This window comes from Piliocolobus tephrosceles, unplaced genomic scaffold (assembly GCF_002776525.5).
Source record: "Piliocolobus tephrosceles isolate RC106 unplaced genomic scaffold, ASM277652v3 unscaffolded_33838, whole genome shotgun sequence".
NCBI classification, from domain to species: Eukaryota; Metazoa; Chordata; class Mammalia; order Primates; family Cercopithecidae; genus Piliocolobus; species Piliocolobus tephrosceles.
In genome coordinates, this window is record NW_022317463.1 from 1 (window position 1) to 23,049 (window position 23,049).

General features: G+C 37.7%; 1 protein-coding gene across 1 annotated transcript; it reads left to right on the plus strand.

Annotated features, from left to right (window-relative positions):
* The first annotated feature begins 7,123 nt into the window (after positions 1 to 7,123).
* Positions 7,124 to 21,508, plus strand: LOC113222709 (recombining binding protein suppressor of hairless-like). The gene is made up of 3 exons (XM_026452333.1): positions 7,124 to 7,221; positions 16,716 to 16,881; positions 21,226 to 21,508. The coding sequence occupies exons 1-3, from the start codon at positions 7,133 to 7,135 to the stop codon at positions 21,439 to 21,441; spliced, it is 471 nt and encodes a 156-aa protein (XP_026308118.1). The 5' UTR covers positions 7,124 to 7,132; the 3' UTR covers positions 21,442 to 21,508.
* The last annotated feature ends 1,541 nt before the right edge of the window (positions 21,509 to 23,049 follow it).

Below are 23,049 nucleotides of genomic sequence, written 5' to 3' on the forward strand. Positions count from 1 at the left end.
TTCTTTCTTTCTTTCTTTCTTTCTTTCTTTCTTTCTTTCTTTCTTTCCTGTTCTTTATTTTTTGCTATGTAAAAAAGTTTGAATTTTATAAAGCCAACCACAGTAAAAAAATTGACGAAGGTAATCACAGATTAAACATGTTGAACCAGAATGGCATTTGCCATAATGTCATAATTTAATGTTAGTAAAATTATTTTTGATAAAAATAAAATCTCCTTTTTTTTTTGTTTTTGGTTTGAGACGGAGTCTCGCTCTGTCGCCTAGGTGTTGCAGTCTTGGCTCACTGCGATCTCCACAAGCAATTCCCTGCCTCCCGAGTAGATGAGACTACAGACACGTGCCACCATGCCTGGCTGATTTTTGTATTTTTTTGTAGAGATGTGGTTTCACTATGTTGGCCAGGCTGGCCTCAAACTCCTGCCCTCAAGTAATTCGCCCACCTCAGCCTCCCAAAGTGCTGCGATTACAGGCGTGATCCAGTTGGTTTTCACTTAGAATGAAAATTTTATGTGGAATCATTAAATGAAATTAGTAAACAATAGACTTCAAAATTTACATTATGTTTTAAAGTATTCAAAAAAGTTCATTTAAAACATCATAATTGTATGGTCAAGGATTCTTTAGCACTCATAATATGTTTTTCCAATAATAAATTTCTCAGTATTTTTTTATTTAAAAAAAAAAACCTGGATGATTGTGATATCTTACCACTGAATTTTTTTGGGGTTTATCCCCGTAGTTTTCAATCCATGTGACCATCTCACTGCATCCTCTTTCTTGACATTTGGCACCATCTGGAGACATTTTTGGTTGTCATAATTCAAGGAAGAGCACTACTGGCACCTGCAGGGTAAAAGCTAGTGATGCTGCTGCATATTCCTACAATGCACAGCGCAGTCTTTCCACAGCAGAAAATGATTTTGCCCAGGATGTCAGCAGTGCTGAGATAGAAATCCTATTTATTGACACAGCCTTACTCTATTTGGATAAAAAGCATATGGGCTATTACTTGACAGGCTTTACTATTTGTTGTGCTTCTTTAGAGTATACCGTCTTTTTTTATGGCTCCTTAAGGTACAGAAAGTCAGTGATCACGTTTTAATTGCCAGAGAACATAATTTTTAATGTTTAATATTCTGTTTAATAAAGCAAAATTTATTTTTACTGTTGAAAAGCTATTTGGCAAATTACTCTTACAGGACAACTATTGTTCATGATTATCTTGAGGCTCTAGTTACTTTTTCAGGAATTGGTATTCTAAATATGAAGGAAAAGACAAGGAAAACCAGAGCTGTCACCTTGCATTCATCATAAGCATCGTGAGTTCTTAGAACTATGAACAGTTACATCCAGTAGTAGAAGCCAGCAGAATGCCCAGTGCCTAGAATACAGTGGGCTTTCAATAAATCTTCAGTGGGAAGATGGATAGCTGTGCAGTTTACCTGGTATACTTGCAAAATTTGTGTTTTGCACATTGGTTAAGATGTGCCTGATCATTCATTCCTAGGTCATTTTCAACTTTGCTCTCAAAGCCTCAGTGCAAGTCCCATTTTCCCTCGCTCTGCACTTTGTGTACTATTGAAGGTTGAAGTCTTCTTTCTAAGGAAATAATATTAATAGCTAGAGGCTACTGACACTTGCTTTCTGTCAGTTTGTGGGACTAACTTAAAGTGTCCCCCTCACTCCCAATATGAGGTATTACTGTCTTTATCTTACAAGTGAGAAAACTCAGGCTTAGTGAGACAGACCCTTAGTAACAGACCCTGATCTATTTCACACCAGAGCTATACCCCTAACCACTAATAGTATAATTTTGTCCTCACAAGCTAGACTACCTAGATTTGAATCCTCGCTCTTCAGTATCATCTTGGGAAAGTGACTTAACCTCTACCCAGTTTCTGAAATGTACGTAATAGTGTGTTACCCTCAAGGTTGTTGGTTATGTTAATACATGCTTAGAAGAGTACTGGTAGAGTGATTGCTTAATTTTAGCTCGTTTAATGATTATAATTAAAATCTTTGTAGAAAGCATTTGTGACTGCCTCGGATATTATCAAATACTAAGTTTGTGTCCTGTTTTACCTGAGCTGTCATGAAAGGGATAGAAATGTAAAGTATGAATCTTACCCTTAAAGACTTTGTAGTCTATTTGGGAAGACAAAAATAAACATGAAACCTGACAAACACAATGCAGTTACTGCTAAATAATGTAATAGAGACTACAAATGCAAATAGAATTTAGTATCCAGAAATACACTTAACGGCTTAAAATTATTCAAATATGTAAGTAGCCCTTCACGTTTTGTGCTGAGAAATTTTGTGCTGGTTTTGTCAGGATATTGGCCTTCTCTTGGCTTGGCTTTGCTTTTTTTTTTTTTTTTTTTTGAGACGGAGTTTCACTCTCGTTGCCCAGGCTGGAGTGCAATGGTGCAATCTCGGCTCACTGCATCCTCTGCCTTCTGGGTTCAAACGATTCTCCTGCCTCAGCTTCCCTAGTAGCTGGGATTACAGGCATGCACCACCGTGCCTGGCTAATTTTGTATTTTTAGTAGAGACAGGGTGTCTCCATGTTGGTCAGGCTGGTCTTAAATTCCCGACCTCAGGTGATCTGCCCGCCTCAGCCTCCCAAAGTGCTGGGATTACAGGCGTGAGCCACTGCACCCAACCTGCTTTTGTTTTCTTATTCACCCTGAACTCAATGTTCAGTCACCTGACTTTGTAGCACCTCAAATCCCTCATCATTGTTACCCTCTCCAGGCTGCATCTCTAGTACCCAGCAGGTTTGAGAGTATGGTCTCTGATTTGTTTTTCTAAGACCACCAGAGCGAGCACAAAAGAACCAGCGAGTAGGCAAGGGTAACAGCAAAACTGCAAATTTATTTTGGTCACCTAGCTTCAGGGAAGTAGGTTGGGGGGTGGGGGAGAGGTCTGTCGGCCTCCGGCAAAGGAGGCTGACAGAGTCCCCCCGGTGGGGCTCTCTGACGGAGTTCCTGCAGTCCCAACATCCCGACAGGAGTGGGGCTGGGAAGTCCTCGTGGGACCCTGGCCAAGAGCGGCTTTTCTAGGAGTGGGAGGGCAATAGGCGAGGCATGGGCGTGTCGGGGGGCGTTCAGCAGGTGCCACCAGGTAAATATTGGTCTCTTCCGATTGACGTCACCTGGCGCATGCCCGGTTGGTCTGCACCTTCCTGGGTGCCGGCTGCATTTTCGCGCGGGAAAAGTTGGGGGGAGGGGGATGAAGAACCCGGAAGTGCACCATCTTGCCTCCGTTCCTCCAAACAGTCTCCCTATTCCCTTCCTTGGAATGTTAGTGGGAATTGACACCATTATTTTTGGATTCCAACATTAGCTGGTCCTTTGATACCAATCTTCAGTTGTTTTATTTGTCCGTAGTTAGCTTCCTTTTCCATACCCTGGAAGGTATTTCCAGTATTTACGGCTGTTTTCTTATCCTTTAGACAACATGATGGCCTCTCATTTTACGAATAAAATAGAGACTTTCAGACTTAACTCCTGCTTATGTCCTTCGCCCAGCTGGCATCTGTTAGACTTCTTGCTGAAATTAAAGTGACCTTGACTTCTGCAACATCTCACCTTTGATTGCTCCCTTCTTTCGAGGTTGTGTCTTTCTACAGCACCTGAGGCTGGTTTCAGTTCTTCCTGTTATCAGTTCTCAGTTTCCTTTAATACATTTCTTCTTGACTCTCCTGTCAATGTGTTTTTGTTCTGGGGGAGTCCATTTACTTCCATGGTTTTGTTTGCCAGTTACATGCTAGTGAACCCCACCTTTTCAGCCCAGACCTCTCTCTTGAACTATGCATAGATACCTCCAACAACCTACTGAATACTTTCAACTCAGAGGTCCCAGGGGCACTTCAGAGTTGACTTTTGTCAGCAGAACCTAATAATAATATATACCCACTTCTCCCAAAACAAAAAAAAATAGTTATTTTTCCTGTTCCCTACTGTTTTCTGTTACCTTCTTCTTAGTGTGAGAGCCTTTTTATGTTTGTCTTGTCCCTCTGCTTTTGAATCCTTTCTCTAGAAATAACTAAAAAGTAAAATTAATTATGTATTTTTAAAAAACTTTAATAAGATTTCTCATTGCCTTTAGTTTAGATTGAAAATTCAGTTTCTATAGTATTGATTTTCTATAATGGGCTGGAGAGAAAATTGACTGGTGATCTTGTCCCAGTTCACAAAGGGATGGATTTTGTTTTTTTTTCATTTTGCGTTTTTCTCTGGATCTTACTACATGCTACCACTTTTTTTATACCTAAAGGTTTAATCGTAATTTAATCATGATGAATAACCATATAACAATACTTCCCCTAAAAGTACTTCAAATAATTTTCCAAGAGTTTTTTTTAAAAACTTTGATTTTAGGTTCAGGGTTACATGTGAAGGGTTGTTACATAGGTAAACTCGTGCCATGGGGGTTTATTGATTATTTCATCACCCTGGTATTAAGCCCAGTACCCAATAGTTATTTTTTCTGCTCTTTTCCCCCCTCCCAAGCTCCACCCTCAAGTAGATTCCAGCGTCTGTCGTTTCCTTCTTTGTCTTCATAAGTTCTCATCATTTAGTTCCCACTTGTAAGTGAGAACATGCGGTATTTGGTTTTCTGTTCCTGTGTTAGTTTGCTAAGGAAGATTGCCCCCAGCTTCATTTATGTTCCCACAGAAGACATGATCTCATTCTTTTTTATGGCTGCATAATATTCCATGGTGTGTACGTACCACACTTTATCCAGTCTGTCACTGATGGGTGTTTATGCTGATTCCATGTCATTGCTATTGTGAATAGTGTTACAGTGAACATTCGTGTGCATGTGACTTTATGGTAGAATGATTTATATTCCTCTGGGTATATATCCAGTAATGGGATTGCTGGGTGGAATGGTAGTTCTGTTTTTAGCTCTTTGAGGAATTGCCATACAACTTTCCACAACAGTTGAACTAAATTATACTACCACCAACAGTGTATAAATGTTCCCTTTTCTCTGCAACCTCTTCAGCATCTGCTATTTTTTGGCTTTTTAATAATAGCCATTCTGACTGATGTGAGATGGTGTCTCATTGTGATTTTGATTTGCATTTCTCCAAAGATCAGTGATACTGAGCTTTTTTTCATATGCTTGTTGACCACATGTATGTCTTCTTTGTAAAAGTGTTCATATTCTTTGCCTACTTTTTAATGGGTTTTTTTTTCCCCCTGTAAATTTGTTTGTTCCTTATAGATGCTGGATATTAGACCTTTATCAGATGCATAGTTTGCACATATTTCCTCCCCATTCTGTAGGTTGTCTGTTTACTCCATTGAAAGCTTCTTTTGCTATGCAGAGACGTATTACCACTTTTATCATCACCTATTACGGGGTAATATTTGAAATAGTGTAAACTTTTATACTTAGTATTTAAGTATACAAATGTCCAATTTTCAAAGCCTTTATAGTTGACTCTGTCATCGTCAGCCTTATTCACTGCCACGGCTCACCTTAGAATCTTGCAAATTTGTTTGAATTCCGGACTGCCACTATTCACTATAAGAACTTGAGCATGACAATCAAAATGGTGTTAGCAGTATATCAGTACTTAACTTTTTGGATTATGAGGATTAAATAAAATAATGGAGTTAAAGTGCTTAGTTCAAGGCCTGGTACATAGGAAACACTCAAGTAACATTAGCTGCTCTTGTTTTACTGTTGTGGCTGCCTTACTCCTTAGCCTGAATGTGCAGTTATCGATGCCTTTGTTCACACTATTTTCAGGCCCTGGAACACCTTATGCTTTCCTCCTCCCACTTCCTGTGTCTACTTCTGTCTCAGGATTAGGGCTTCTAAAAACTTTTCCCAGCTTGTAGTCCTTTACCATCCACCCTTGTCTTTACATAGGCATTCCCTTATTGGTGCTTTTTGTACATATTACTACTTGGATTATTGCATTTCATTACAATTTGGACTTTGAGTTCCTTTGCAGTGGTAGGGATTAGTTCTCAGTCTGTTTATATCCTGGTATTACTGCCCTGCCTCGGAGCTAACAGGTTTTTTCAGTTGGTAAAAATAGATGCTGTTATCTAGGTTATCTCATTTAATCCCCTCAGCCACCCTGTGGTAGGGAGTTGTTACTATCTTCCGGTTCCAGTTAGGGAATCAGAGGCTGGTTGAGGTTAAATGATGTGCCCCAGGCTACTTAGTATGTAAGTGCTGTAAACCTAGAAGTCCTAATATTTAATAACTTATTACTACCCTGTAGCTACCCTCTTATACCTGATATTTGTCTTTATAGTATGAGTAGAATAACATTTAAGTTTGGGCTGTGTAAGACATCTCAAGAATTGGGATTCTGCTTATTCAGAATTGTTATAGTTTCATCTGTGTAGAACTTGCTTTCTTTTTACTATATAATATTGCTTAGCAAAACAATTTAAGATATTGAACTTTGTATCGACCATTTGCTCAATAAATATGTAGAGTTGTTTTTACTTGAAAGAATTAACATTGTATGTTTTTTTAAATTCAGATTTTCACTGATTTCAATTAGCCTTTATTACATTTTATTTATTTAATATCCTTGAGATAATTATGTATTCGTATGTGAACAATAGGCCTTTCTTGGTCCTTATAGCATTGTCATTTTAGGATCATGTAATAATAAATTTGGATGACTTAAGGATTTGTTACAGCTTTTGTATTCAGTGAAAAACGTTGCTTCTGATAGCTGGGGTAGGGAACCTGAGGAGGGGAACTACATTATTAAACTACAAAATTACTGCATTCTATTAACTTTATAATATTTTAAAGCCACATTAGCAGTGTATATGTTGATTCTAGTTATTCTGGAAGGTGTAATTGTGGTTTGAGTTACATCATAAATTCCAAAGAATGCTAGACAGTTTCTTATTTTTAAAGAACAAGGAATAGAATTGAAAATGAGCAGTGTTTAGTATCATTGTATAATCTTCCAGTTTAATTTATGGATTTACTTTGCTTTATTGTTTTTGTTTTTAAGGTTTGCTTATTTAAAAAATATTTATAAGCATTCCTCTCATTACAGAGCATAGTAATGAAGGAAGATTTCATCACGAATTTCACCTCTGTAACAGTAATATTTATATTTGATTTTAGGGAAGCTATGCGAAATTATTTAAAAGAGCGAGGGGATCAAACAGTACTTATTCTTCATGCAAAAGTTGCACAGAAGTCATATGGAAATGAAAAAAGGTAAGATTATTGTTTTTCTGGTGGATAGTTAATTGTAGTTACCACATGAATTTGCCAATTATGTATTAATATATGTGTCAGAGGATGGTTTCTATTACTGGGTTCATTTGCTAGTACAAAATAAAAAATAGGGGATTTGTCTCCTGAAGGGGAGAAACAAAGTGAATTGTAGTATACTGTTAGGAATAGATAACTGGTGCCATGAAGAAAAGTCAGCATGGAGACAGAGGATCTCTCAGCAAGGCAATCTTTACTTTCTGCAGAAAGGGTGCTCCTTGCAGATGGAATAATGGAGAGAGCACACTTAACAAAGGAAAAGCAGACATATTTGTCCCTTATGCATTTGGGTCATCCTTACCTCTGTGTCCTGCATCCGTTGGCTGGAGCTGGACTTCACAGTCTTAAATTGATACCCGATTTACTAATAACATAAAACTTTCCTAAATAGGTAAGTACAGGGGAGAACAAAGAAGAGAGGAAGTTGCTTACAAAAGATTTAAGAAAGCAATAACATTTCCAAATAAGGAAGAGGCATAAAGCTATGAGCTAAGACTTGTCTGGGCCTGCCCAGACATGCCTGAGTAAACCAAAGCGACTAATTGGGGTAAAGTGTAAGAACTAATAGTTGATAGGAGGCTTTAGAGTAAGAAGCTATTATTTCTAGTGTCTATTATTTTATTTTTAAACCAAGACAAGCTTTGAAAGGAACTTTTCTACTTTCTACACATACTCAAGCTAGAAGGAGAATTTAATAAAGGTCATCTTGTTAATAAATCCCTGATCTTAAAAAATCAAATAATCCACAATTTTTCTTTTGGGCCACATAATATTTCCCAAATACTTATGTGATACATTAGGTCATTCACAGCGAAGCTTTCTCTTTGGTGGAAAATGTAGTTTTTTACACAAATGTGACCCCAAAAGTACCATTTTGAAAAGGAAAAGGCTAAATAAGCTCTTGATCCTAAAACTGTCTTGAGCTTAGGTTAATTGAGCTATAGAGTGATTATAAAGAAAACTGCTGGCTCTCTCTCTTGATCCTATTCTTGTTTGGGTTGCTACTAAGAAGAAACAGCAAAACTGGGTTCATACTCTCATACTGGTTGAATGTGGACTCAACAGAAATTACCTATAAAGTAGATTAACCAAAATTAAATTACAACAAGATGATTTTAAAATATTTCTCATGGTATCCTATAAATTTCAGCATTTTTTATGTTTAATTGGGGACTTTCATTGTTTCTTCACTTGATTCCTGGAATTTTCTTGTGAATAGTTTCTTGAGTCTGTCTTTCAAACAGCATTTTTTGGTTAAGCATTTCATGGAAAAAGCCTGCTTATGGAGAAAGATCAAAGGTTTTTAATTGGCTAGAAAGGTACCCAACCAAAGAGAGAAGGAATGAAAACTAAGGTTTTGGGGTTGTTGTGAAAGGAATGAGTAGAATTCTTAGAGATTGTGACATAAAGGAAACCTCAGCTTATGCTTAAGAGAAGGGAAATGTTATATGTATGTGATTAAATTAATTTACATGTTAAAGGAGAATTAGGAAGTCCCTTTTTAGGAAGTTCCTGGAAGCTGACTAGATCTGAGCTGAAAAGAAGGGTAAAGCTTTTTTTTTTTTTTTTTTTTTTTGAGACAGGGTCTCATTCTGTTGCCCTGACTGGAGTGCAGTGGTATGATTTTTGCTTACTGGGCTCAGGTGATCCTCCCACCTCAGCCACCTGAGTAACTGGGACTACAGGCACTCACCACCATGGCCAGCTAATTTTTGTATTTTTTATAGAGACAGGGTTTCACTATGCTGTCCAGGATGATCCCAAACTCCTGGGCTCAAGTGATCCGCCCTCCTCTGCCTCCCAAAGGATTAGAGGCATGAGACACCGTGCTTGGCTAAGAAGGTAAAGCTATTTAATTGGTAGTTTTATCCTCAAAGATGAACAAGTGAAAACAATTTTTAAGATTCATACTGCCGGGTATTGTTATTCAGGCTTACTAAATTTATGATTATTTTATCTTACTTTACTAACACAACTTAAACACTGATTTAGGGTTAAATATGGGAAGAAGTTGATATCTGTAGTTTGGGACATAGCATACCAACTCAAATTAGTGGTCCTTTTTTTCCCCATGAAGTTGATACTAGAAATTCAGTATTTCTTTTTCATTAATGAAATTTAGTGTGTGTTTATAGCAAGTTTTCTGCTTTTTAAGCAAAACAGAAAAAGTCAACACCTGTCATTATGGAAGAAGAATCTAAAAGGCCAGCTGTGCACCTCACAGTGAATCTGAGGTAGAAACAGTTTCATATCGGCTCTGATCATGAGCCAGACATTGTTCTGAAAGTGCTTTATAAATATTTTAAAGTTGTAATCCTCATAATAATTTTGTAAAGTAGTCATGTTATGATCCAAATTCTGTGGGCAAAGAATCTAAAAATCAGAGATTTTAAATGTGTCCAGGTTGACATTAGTTAGGAATCTGTGGAGCTAGGGTTGGAACTCTTGAGGGCCTAATTTTAAATATTTACCCTTTTTACTACCCTAATTGCCATACCATTTCATTTGCGTTTGAGTGTTGTGTTATCTAGAGCAGGGACTAAGGAGAAAAAGGTCCTTTGAGTACTTAAACTTTGTAAACTTAACTTTGCCTAGGACTAACTCTTTTACCATTACCTGGGTGAGACTGGACTAGCTCTAATTGAATTGTGAATAGATGCATGTTTATCATATAGCTTCAGACTTGGGCAAGCTGCTTTTCTTTTCTCTGGATTTTTGAAGATGCATTTTAGTACAATTGAATTCACTTATTCTTTATTTCTGATTGGCTATTTGGCTATTATGTGCCAGGTTTTATGCAAAAAGACCTTTACTAGGAGTTTTAAAAGTCACTATGTCATTTAATACCGGGATGTATAACTGAGGCCCAATGAAGATAACAAAAGGGGAAGAGCTATTTAGAAAATATGTTAAAATCCAGATAAGGTTCCTGTTTGTTAGTTACTGTTAAAAAATACGGCCGGGTGCGGTGGCTCACGCCTGTAATCCCAGCACTCTGGGAGGCTAAGGTGAGAGGATCACCTGAGGTTAGGAGTTCAAGACCAGCCTGGCCAACTTGGTGAAACCCCATCTCTACTAAAAATACAAACATTAGCCAGGTGTGGTGGCAGGCACCTGTAATCCTAGCTACTGTGGAGGCTGAGGCAGGAGAATCGCTTGAACCTAGGAGGTGGAGGTTGCACTGATCCGAGATAGTGCCACTGCACTCCAGCCTGGGTGGCAGAGTGAGACTCTGTCTCAAAACAAACAAACAAACATGCATATAGAGCTGTAGTGGTTTATCGAGTTAAAATGGAAAACTTAACCTTATCTTTTATTGTAGTAGCTTTTATTTTTTTTCTTCTTTTTTTTTTTTTTTTTTTTTTTGAGATGGAGTCTCACCTTGTTGCCCAGACTGGAGTACAATGGCACAATCTTGGCTCACTGCAACCTCTGCCTCCCAGGTTCAAACGATCCTCCTGCCTCAGCCTCCTGAGTAGCTGGGATTGCAGGCACCCACCACCATGCACAGCTACTTTTTGTATTTTTTTTTTTTTTTTTTTTTTGAGACGGAGTCTTGCTCTGTTGCCCGGGCTGGAGTGCAGTGGCTGGATCTTAGCTCACTGCAAGCTCCGCCTCCCGGGTTTATGCCATTCTCCTGCGTCAGCCTCCCGAGTAGCTGGGACTACAGGCGCCCGCCACCTCGCCCGGCTAGATTTTTGGTATTTTTTAGTAGAGACGGGTTTTCACTGTGTTAGCCAGGATGATCTCGATCTCCTGACCTTGTGATCCGCCCGTCTTGGCCTCCCAAAGTGCTGGGATTACAGGCTTGAGCCACCGCGCCCGGCTACTTTTTGTATTTTTAGTAGAGATGGGCTTTTACCATGTTGACCAGGCTGGTCTCGAACTCTTGACCTTGTGATCTGCCCGCCTCTGCCTCCCAAAGTACTGGGATTACAGGCGTGAGCCACCACGCCCGTCCTGTTTTCAATTTCTCTGTATTGTTTGGGCATGGCCTAGTTGGTCTAAAACCCCAGTCAAAAGAAAGCTTGAACAATCTAAACTTTGAAGTCCTCTAAAAAAATGAATAAAAATGATGAAAAGGCCAGAGTACCACTTTCCTATATTTTTACTGATTTGTATTGTTAAAAATTTCAAAGTAGACATGCATTACTTTATAATAAAGGGGAAACCCATTAAATTTACTTGATTTTTTAAAAAACAGGTGTTAGTATCAAGGGACTGCTAATGCTAGTCTAGCCCTCTGGATGTCTAGCAAACTCCCCTGGATTCAGAAAAGAGTTCTGGGCTCTTAGTTGGTGGTGGAGTGCATAGTGGGAAGAGGAAGATCTGCCTTCTTTCTTGCTGATCCAGGTTCAGGCCTTTTTGAAGAGTTGCAAAGGCACAAGGCGTGAGGTAACCTGAGGGCATGATCACAGTCCTCTTGGCTGTGTCTTTTTGGCATACAAAATAACTCCAGTTTTTTTGTGAAAAAAAATAACTCCATCATTTTAAGTGATGCTTAAAAATATTTGGTTAGGAAATTTTATCCCCAAATTTTAAATTGTTCTTAATGTTAAATATGGTGCCTAATAACTAATATTTATTTGCATGGCACATCTAGTACCCCATTTATATTAGTGATGAGTTTCTCATTAAGTAAGGTCTTAGGTTAAAAAATAAACTTTTTAAAAGATTATTTTATCTAGAGGAAATGTTAATATGTCATTTGACATATTAACATTCAGCTTTCTTGAAGGCAGTAATTAAGCAGCAGTATGATGCTGTTGAAACAATTAACAGTAAAGCCATTTAGACTGATTCTGAAGTCATATTGAGATTTGTGTTAATTGGCCAATTGTGGTATGCAAAAAGTTCCTAAATACGGTCCTTGTGAACTGAATAATCATCAAAGGTTAGTAATGATTCTGCAAGGGTAGCAAGATAATGCAAATGTCGTGAGTTTGGATTCTGTTTAACCGAATTTATATATTGGGATGGATAAAAAGCCTTTGAATCTGTAAGGCAGTTTTCAGACATCATCTCAAGATTTGAGGAAATAGGTGTTGAAACAGTCTCTGAAAATAAAGACAACTATGACAGGAATAAAATTTTAAATGTGTGCATATCGCCACCAAGTGGCAGAGAAAGTATTGTTTGTCATAGTTGATAGAGCTGCTGGGAAAGATGAGAAAATAGAGGCAACGTGTTGTATAGGATATCTTTTTGTAGCAGCAGTTAAACTCTAGGCTAACCACTTACTGGTCAGACTTTTCACTGAGTGTTTGATACATATTGACCAACTGCCCAAATTTTAAAAAAATCGTCAGTTTCACACACCTGGCCTAAAATACACCACGTAAGATATATTTTAGGCCAGGTGCAGTGGCTTGTGCCTGTAATCCCAACACTTTTAGAGACCAAGACAGGAGAATCCCTTGAGACCAGGAGTTCAAGACCAACCTGGGCAACATAGTGAAAGTCTGACTGTATCTTTAAAATTAAATAAATAAGTAAATAAATAAATAAATAAAATAAAGATGTATTTGAGTTTTCTTCTGTTAATTTGGTGGCCTTTTATTTTTACCCCATTCTCTTTGGTTTCTTTTGCTTGTATTCTTGCCCTTTTTTTGTATATATGCTGACTTTTATTCAATCACTGTATTGTTACTGAAGTCTGGGCAACAACTTGATTTGTTTGCCTTATTTTAGGGGATGATGATATTGGGATGTTTAAGTTATGATTTTATCAGCAATATAGAAATAATTTCAATGTTTAGATTATATTGGATTTGCTACTTTCTTCCATCATGGCTGTTTAAAATAATTTAGACTTGAGTGTTTTTTTTTTTTTTTTTTTAAGACTCAGAGACTATTGAAAACTCTTCATTTTTCTTATATTTATTACATGATTGGAAAGCACTTTCAAGATAGACCCTTGGTCATTGTTTTGAATAGAGAATTTTTTATCAACCTGATTTTTACCGTTTCATGCATTTTGTCACAGTACTTTTGAGAAAACTAGCACTACTCATTCTTTTATCATTTTAGCTCTCTTTATATTTTTCAAATGTGAAATTAAGAAGTACCATTTATGATAACTCATTGTGATTTGACTACTGTATTTGGCATACAGGTTGTGCATTCCCAATCGAAAAATTCGAAGTGCTCCAAAATCTGAAAACCCTGAGTGCCAACATAACCCTGTAAGAGTCTTCCTCTGTCATCTAGGCTGGAATACAGTGGCACTATCTTGGCTCGCTGCAACCCCTACCTACCGGGTTCAAGCAATTCTCGTGCCTCCGCCTCCTGAGTAACTAGGACTACAGGCATGCACTACCATGCCTGGCTAATTTTTGTATTTTTAGTAGAGACAGTGTTTTGCCATGTTGGCCAGTCTGGTCTTGAACTCCTGGCCTCAAGTGATCCTCCCGCCTTGGCCTCCCAAAGTGCTGGAATTACAGGCATGAGTCACTGCACCCAGCCTGGAGCATTTTAGATTTGGGATGTTCAACCGCTAAGAATAAATGCAAACAATCCAAGATCTGGAAAAAAAAAAAAATTCAAAACACTATTGGTCCCAAGCATTTTAGATAAGCAATACACAACCTGTACTAAAACACAGCTCTTTGAGTTTTATAGCTGATACACCAGTTTACTAAGGAGTCCTAACATCAGTGTTCAATAAAAAACTAACAGGAGTTGTGTTTCCAAAACTGATGCCTTCTCAACCTCCTGAGAGTGTGCCAGCCTAGGTATTTGACTCTGTGCCATAGTAAGCATTGAGTAACTCCCAGCATTAGAAGCCAGAAAGCTCCCCTTTGTAGACTTGAACTGAACCCACTCCAAAACTAGCCCAGTTAATCCAGGCTTCCCTCCAAACTTAGAGTGACCTGGAACTGGGCCCACTACCTTGGCTGTGACCTTTATATCCTTGGCCTCAGTGTAAGTATACGGGCATGAAAACTGCTCTTTTCTATTGGATTAGATAAATGTGAGAGGACTACAGAGACTTCCCTCCTCACTCAGTTAAATCCTTAGGGCCTCCTTGGTCTACTTGTCCACTACCTCTGGCTTCGCTGCCTGTTAATCCCCCTTCTGCTCTCCGCTCCAGCCACTCTGGTCTGTTGGTTGTTTCCCCACTCTTGGTCACAGTCCTTCGTACCTCAGAGCCTTTGCACTGGCTCTTTCCTCTGTGGAAATGCTCTTGCCCCAGGTGTCCGCATGGCTTTAGGTCATGACTCAAAGTCACCTTCTTAAGGAAACTTTTCCTGGCCACCTTGGGCTGTCCCCATTTCAAGTACCCCTTGCCTGCTTTATTTTTTTCTCCCCAGCTAATGGAGTACACCAGCTAATGGAGTACATGTGCATGTTATTTCACTCATTTATCTGTTTTTATTATCTCTCTCCTATTAGAGTGTAAGTTCCATGAGAACAGGAATTTTGTTTCATTTTTTTGGTTATTTTTACTGCTATATCCCCAGTATCTGTTACACACTCAGGATATAATAAATAATTTGGAGAATTAATGAATGTTAAATAAACCCAGCTTACTTCTTGTAAGTCGTATGTAAATTGCCTCTAAAGTAGTCTGGTTAGGGTTGAACAAAAAGTAGGTTCTATTAATATATTTTGAGTCAATTCAGTATAGATAATATTGTAGAGGCTGAGGGGGAAGCAAATAAGAAGTAGATATTACCACCTTCAAGAAGACCTAAGCACCAAATCCAGCCTGCTGGTGTCTGCATGTGTGTGCATATATGCACATAAAGTTTTTTTCTTTTAGTCTGCACATTGTTGGCCTACAGAGTGTTAATAAGTGTAAATTAGTTGCCAAATTTAAAAAAACTATTTCGTATAAAATTTGATTTCAGGCATCTATTGAACAGTTGGAGGACGGGACCAACACTAGACTTGCATGCCCATAGTTCAGCCACGTGAGTGTGAGTGGATATATACACAGCAGTGGCTGATTATCATTGCATTTAAGATCTGGGTTTTCTTATACTAGGATTAAGAAAAGTAAAAAATTTTCTGTACTAATAACAGTACAAAAAGTGAGAATGACAATGGAGGCTGTGTGTTTCAAGAAAGAAGGGAAGGAAACTACTTCTTTGGGAAACTAAAGGATATTCCTAATTTTTTTTTTTTTTTTTAAGACAGTCTCACTCACCCAGGCTGGAGTGCAGGTGCACTATGACAGCTCACCGCAGCCTTGAGCTCCCAGGCTCAGGTAGTCCTCCCACCTTAGCCACTGGAGTAGCTGGGACTATAGGTGCCTGCCACCATGCCCACTAATTTTTGTATTTTTTATAGACACGAGGTTTAGCCATGTTGCCCAGGCTGGTCTCAAACTCCTGGGCTCAAGCAATCCACCTGCCTCTGCCTCCCAAAATGTTAAGATTACAGGCATGAGCCACTGCGCCCAGCCTGGATATTCCTGTTTATTATATATACACCGTTCACCCATTTATATGACTTATGTGGCTACTATAGTTAATTTGAGTTTTCAGGCCCTCTAAAGAGATATGGCATAGATGTTTTAAAGTATGTACAAGTCAGCATTATAATTGAGCAAAGCTGAATTTATACCCTATATAAGGACTGGATTGATGGTCTGAACTATGTAAAATATGAGCCTTGCGCTAGGCTTTGCAATAGATAATATTTTTAATTGCTAAAGAAAAGATTATAAGAAAGTCATTCTCAGAAGAACTTGTAAGGGTGGTTTTTGACAACTAGCAAAACAAACCTGTGGTATTCTGTGAGTTGAAAGAATATAGTATATTGTTCTTTGAGCATGAAATATTTCTCAGATATCTACAGTGCACCAGGTGTTCCATGTATATATAAAATTCAAAGATATGCAAAACACAACACTGCGCATAATCAGGAGATCCATTTACTTTTGACTCTTTTGCTTTTATTAATATTTTGGGTATTTCTACTATGGACAATACTTGATAATAAAATTTTCTAGGTTAATTTATCCCATTAAGTTAATTTACCACATTAAGTTAAATGCAGTATCCATAACAATAATGTCACTCATTAATGATTGTGTCATTTTGAATAGGCCTTAATTAGTAATTACAGATTTTGTGGTGGTTTATCATGTTTTGTAATATGTTAGAGTGCACTGAATTTGCTGAACTCCAGTAGTTTAGAACTCTGAGCCATGTGAAAATACAAAGAGAAGTTCTGTACTCTAAAAAGTATTTAATCTAACTGTACGCATAGCTCCAATATTTTACCTGAACAGATTTAGTTATTGTGGAAGTCCCGATTTCTGTCTTGTGGGCATGATTATTTGCATTACAAAAGGCTTCACCAAAATTTTTCTTTGGGAAATAGGTGCATTTCAATATGATTTTGTATTCATAATGTTCAAGAAAAGGAAATGCTTTCTTGAATCTAATTGATTTGAGCTTTTTTTTTTCCCCCCCATAATTCTTCAGGTTTTTTTGCCCTCCTCCTTGTGTGTATCTTATGGGCAGTGGATGGAAGAAAAAAAAAGAACAAATGGAACGTGATGGTTGTTCTGAACAAGAGTCTCAACCGTGTGCATTTATTGGGATCGGAAATAGTGACCAAGAAATGCAGCAGCTAAACTTGGAAGGAAAGGTAAATGAAGACTGCTAGTTCACCAGAAAGGGGCACCATGGTACCAGAATGTAGTTTTCGTATTCATTCTTGTGGTGGAGATTTTTTTCTTTAATAACTGTTGGTAACAATTTCTGGAATATATAAACTAGGACCAAAAAATATGCCTCTCAGATCGCTTTGGTCTAGTCATTCAGGAAGCTTATGCTGCTGACATAGGAAGATGGCATGCAGTAAGCTTCCCCAGCTTGCAAGCAGTTTTAGCAAATCAGATTTCTGTTGGAAGCCAGTAATAAATTTAGGAGGCTGATTGCTCATCTTCTGTTTGACAGAGGTTTGATACTCAAATCTCAACAAAAATACATTGTTCAGTAATGTTTTACTCTGCTGTTTTAATCTTAGTTTTATACTAGACATGATGATATATACATTGTGGAAAGCATTTATCTGGGTTATAAAGATCATAAATGTTTACTTGACATCAGAGATACTATAGACAAGAACAGCCACAGTTGGTTATACTCAAATTTTAGTGCATAGCAGGGGTTGTTTAATTAATTTTCTAGAGAAAACAATTTATCAACTAGTTTTACTAATTGTATGAATTTAGAAAGCAGTCAATCTAGATCTTTTTTTTTTTCTTTCCCTGGACGGGATTTTTACTCTGTCACCCAGGTTGAAATGCAATGGTGCAATCTTGGCTGACTGCAGCCTCCACCTCTCAAGTAGTAGGACCGCAGGTGTGCGTCACCATGTCCAGCTAACTTTTTTGTATTTTTTTGTAGAGACAGGGTTTCGCCATGTTAGCTAGGCTGGTCTTGAACTCCTGAGCTCAAGCAATCTACCCACCTCAGCTTCCCAAAGTGCTGGGATTATGGGTGTGTGCCACCGTGTCCAGCCAATCTATACTTTTAGTATTGAAAGATAGTTTTTTATTCACTTGGGATTTAGCTATGATTTTATTTTTGCTTGCTACTATACTTTGGAAAATGGTTAGTTCTGATCTCAATGACTAAACGTCTTCTAAAATAGTGCATAAACAGCTGTTTCATTCGATGCATCTTTGTTGAATATTTTAGTGTTTGCTGTGTTGTAGTTGGCACTAGAGATATGGGTTAGGAGTGGTGTTGATGGAGGTGAGCTAGGGGATATGTGCTCTCAAATTCAATTTTAGTGATTTTACAGATAGTACTACAGGTCTTAATATCAACCTCCTTCAAATTTAGCTATTTGTATGTCATTATATCTTTATAATTTTTGTAAGAAGGTTTGTTGACTATTTTAGATTAGATTTGGGATACTTATTACAATAAAGGTTGTTTCCTCTTAAACCAGTCAAACTATTTCTAAATTATGACCCCTGAGCTAAAGTAACGAATATATTTAAGTGGTGGGTCGATCTAATAGATCTTCATCTTGTCTCATCTGTTTTCTTGTTGCCTAGGAAATCTCAGAGTTATATGCCTCCAGGCTTCACATGTAGACATTCAGTACTATGAATGAGTGGATCAGATAGGTAGTGAGAAGCCAGAGATTCTAGCTACCTGTGTATATAACTTTAATCCTACTTCATAGCTCATTTTAACCAGTTCCAGCTTCCAGTAATTTTAAGTGAGGTAATACCAAATAAACCAAGCAATAGTATCACTGCTTGTCTTTCGCAAGTATCACTTTGCAGCATTAGACTTGGTATTTCTTCTTCCTTTCAGGGAAATGTCTTTATTGCCTAAAGATCTTGTTTTCAAAGAGTATTTCTAGAGAGATGATTATATACCATTTTCTCTTCTAGAATTCCATTAGCTAATTTAACCTTTTAGAATAGCAAGGCAAATGTAATTTTAGTTTTATTTGCTTATTTTCTGTGAGTTAGTGACTTTTTCCTTTTTTTCTTTTTTTTTGAGACGGAGTCTCACTCTGCCGCTCAGGCTGGAGTGCAGTGGCCAGATCTCAGCTCACTACAAGCTCCGCCTCCCGGGTTTGCACCATTCTCCTGCCTCAGCCTCCCAAGTAGCTGGGACTACAGGCGTCCGCCACATCGCCCGGCTAGTTTTTGTATTTTTTAGTAGAGACGGGGTTTCACCGTGTTAGCCAGGATGGTCTCGATCTCCTGACCTTGTGATCCGCCCATCTCGGCCTCCCAAAGTGCTGGGATTACAGGCCTGATTCCTTTTTTTCTTAATGGAATTTGAGTAGTTTGTGGTCAGTGGCCTTATAGTTTTTTAAAAATAGTTCCCATAAAATTATCTTGGTTATGATTTTTGTGGATTCAAACTACTCATTGTAATTAGGGATATATTTCCTTTCTTTCCAAGGAGATATATGTGTGTTTGTTTTTTCTGAACAAAATGCAGTTCTTTTTGTGTAGGTTTTACGATCTAACCTTCTTGGTTCTTTTTTTCCTTTCTTGTTTGCCAGTATGTGTTATTTATGCTGGATTTCAGTATTTTCTCTTTCTCAAATGGATCTTACCTTTTAATTTTAACACTCAAAATTAAGCGATCTCAACAGTTTTAAGCTTTCCCATTAGAATGTAATTACCTTCATTTAGATATACATTTCATTTTTGCTTCCCATGACTGTCTGCTTTAGTACATTGATACCGATTTTCACAGACCTCACCTTATGTTGCAGAAGAATTTCATTGTTAAGCTTAATTTGACCTTCATTGCTGTCATTTTTAAGAGTATGGCAGACCTGTGGGCATAGAGGCTCACAGATGCCATCTCTGAGTGTGTTGGAGTTCTTGGGTGCAAGGAGTGATGTGACTGCAAAGTACTGTTGTTTTCTTGTTTCTTTATTTTTATTCATTTTGAGACAGGGTGCCGCCCTGTCGCCCAGGCTGGAGTGCAGTGGTGGGATCACGGCTCATTACAACCTCTGCCTCCTGGGCTCAAGTGACCCTCCCACCTCAGCCTCCTGAGTAGCTGGGACTACAGGCATGCACCACCATGCCTGGATAATTTTTGTGTTTTTTGTAGAGATGGGTTTCACCATGTTGCTCAGGCTGGTCTCAAATTTCTGGACTTAAGCAGTCTGCCCACCTCGGCCTCCCAAAGTGCTGGGATTACAGGCATGAGCCACCAGCCTGGCCTGTTTTTATTTTTCTTATTACTGTGATTAGCTTTATCTTATTTTTGCCTTCTACAGAGCAAAACCTCTCAAAGCTTTTACGGAACTTTTGATTTTTAAAAACTTAATTGAATGTGTAATGTTCAAGATAGCACCTAAATTTTCTTATATAGCTTTGCTATGAGAAGTACAATAAACGATTGCAGTAGTTTTGTCTGCTACCAAGGCTGTCTGTGAGTAAAATTTTAAAAATAAAAACCTAGAAGTCATTAACTGTTTCCTGAGTAGCATTTGCTCTGCTTTTTAAAAGGAAGATACAGAAGAGATAGTTGAAAAAACTTGTTTAGCCTAATTTTAAAGTGGAATGCTGATCTTTAAAAAAATATAATTCAGATACTTTAGATATTTATACTGTGTTTCAGCATTATTTATCTTATCTGGAAAAGGACAATAGTTTAGATCCCTCTCTGATTCACAGGGATCAAGAGAATAGGAAAGATTTTAGAATTGTCATATATAATATAAGCAGTAGCATTTTGAAGTGTCTTTGCTCTTTGTCAAGTGCTGTATCTCTTAATCTTTTCAGTTATCAGAATTTAAATTCTGGTAAACTGACATAATGCCTTGAGCATTTTCTCTAGTACCTTTAAATTCAGTTCTTTTAGTGATACATATGAATCGCCCTTTTGTGCAGTTAACCATTTTAAAAATAGTTCTTTAAGGTAATGCTTATATAATCTCTTTCTGGTTAAGACATTTTATAATCATCCAGTTTGTCTTGCGTTGTTTTCCTCAAACTTACAAGTGACTACTCTAGTGTTCAGCTATGTAAAGAAAAACATTCTATGCACTATTTTGAGAAGAACTACTGCTAAAATCTTTTACATAATTTGTTGAATTTTGATGGCTTTATTTTTTTTTGAAGATAGTCATTGATTTTATTAACTGTAAAAATTATTTTAAAAGTTACTGCTGTAACATTGAGGGATAATTCCATGACACAGTTGTAGAGCTGTGTAAAACAAGAAAATACTGTTTTTTTAAATGGTCTTTTTTAAAAGAGGATACCATAGATGACAATGTTTGTGTTTTGTAGACTTTATAAGGAAGATTTTGTACTTTTCAGAAATCCATTTCAGTAATTTTTACAGTTGATAATTTTTGTAGTTGGTTTTATCAGCTATGCATTGGAATTGTTTTTCTTATTATTACTTAAACTATGACGATTCTGAGTTGTAGGTACTACATAAACAAACAAGGTTTTGCTGCTATTAAAACTTTACTTTTCTTTCACAGAACTATTGCACAGCCAAAACATTGTACATATCTGATTCAGACAAGCGAAAGCACTTCATGTTGTCTGTGAAGATGTTCTATGGCAACAGTGATGACATTGGTGTGTTCCTCAGCAAGCGGATAAAAGTCATCTCCAAACCTTCCAAAAAGAAGCAGTCATTGAAAAATGCTGACTGTATGTATGCTTTTCTTATTTGTCCCCAATTCCTACCGTGAATTAATAAGACAGACTCTTTGTTAAATTAAAAATGGCCTTTTCAATAGCCAATTCATTCTTTACTAATATTTTTGTGGCCCTGTTTATTGTCTTTCTTTTTTTAATCGTAAATCGACAGTCTGTGGTCTAATGAAGCAGTTCTTAACCAGAGTTGGTTCCTTAGTGCTCCCAGGGACATTTTGGGGAAATGGGAGGTTTTCTCCTTCTGTTGTTATGGTGACTAGAGGGGGTGATGTTGTTGGCTTTGGGTATCTTGAGCCTATGATGCTGAATTAAATGTCCTGCAGTGTCCAAGGTAGTTCTGATTCCACAAAGAATTGATCTACCCACAGTGTCAAAAAGCACCCCTTTGAAAAACACTATTAATTAAATGGGCTTTTTGGCAGGCCTTCCTGAGAATCTAAACAAAATTTTTAATGTGGTTGCTCTGGCAGAGACTGCTGTCTCATCAGCCTATTTTTAGACTACCAAAGAAGTATACTGTCTGTGTGAACTATAAATTTAACCTTCACACCCATTTTTCTTTTTTTAACTTTTTATTATGGAGACTTTTTTTTTTTTTTGAGACGGACTCTTACTCTGTCGCCCAGGCTGGAGTGCATTGGCAGGATCTCAGCTCACTGCAACCTCCACCTCCCAGGTTCAACCAATCCTCCCTGCCTCAGCCTCCTGAGTAGCTGGGATTATAGGTGCCCACCATCACGCCCAACTGATTTTGTATTTTTTAGTAGAGGTGAGGTTTCACCGTGTTGGCCAGGCTGGTCTTGAACTCCTGACCTCAGGTGATCCACCTGCCTCTCAGCCTCCCAAAGTGTTGGGATTACAGGCGTGAGCCACCGCACCTGGCTGAGACTTTCAAATTTATATAAAAGGGAGAAACCAGCTACCCAGCCTCAACAGGTTTTATCATTCTCTCATTATCTCCATCACCACCAACACCTCTTCATCTTCTAATTGCTGAAGTATTTTAATGTAAATCTTACCCTATTGTTTCAACCAAAATTTCTGCAATAATGACTAATACATGCCTTTTTTTTTTTGAAACATCGTTATACCTAACAGTTGACAGCAGCTCTTCAGTGTCATCTAATATCCTATTTCATGTACAGATTTATCAGATTGACCCAGAATGTCTTTTTATAGTTTTTTTGCTTTGTTTTGTTTTACAGTGGTTTGTTCAAACACGGGTTCAGACAAGGTCTACACATTTTAGTCTGTAATAGTTTCTTCTCACCCTATCACACCTTTGTTTTTCTTCTGTGTCATTTATTTGTTGAAGAAACTGGATCATTTTTCTGTTGTGGAATTCCATATTCTGAGTTTGACTGATTACCTGTTTCTCTGTCTCTCTCATTTTCCATGAACTGGTGGTTAGACATAAAGACTTTCAGAACTAGTTGGTAAAATATACATTCATTTCCTTTGGAAGTCATGATATCTAATTATCCCTTTTTTCGTGTTAGGATTGATTATAGTAGTTCAGCTGTCGTTAGTCTATTCTACTCATAAAGTTCCTCAGCAAACTTTAACCTAATGGTTTTAATAGCCATTGATGATGTTTAAATCCATTTTATTAAATGCTGAAAAGTGGTAATATTCTAATTTTT

Coding starts and splice junctions, on each gene's coding strand:
- LOC113222709 (XM_026452333.1), top strand. CDS start 7,133: ATGCGAAATTATTTAAAAGAGCGAGGGGATCAAACAGTACTTATTCTT. Junction 7,222..16,715: donor TCATATGGAAATGAAAAAAG/GTAAGATTATTG, acceptor ATAATTCTTCAG/GTTTTTTTGCCCTCCTCCTT. Junction 16,882..21,225: donor AGCTAAACTTGGAAGGAAAG/GTAAATGAAGAC, acceptor TTTCTTTCACAG/AACTATTGCACAGCCAAAAC.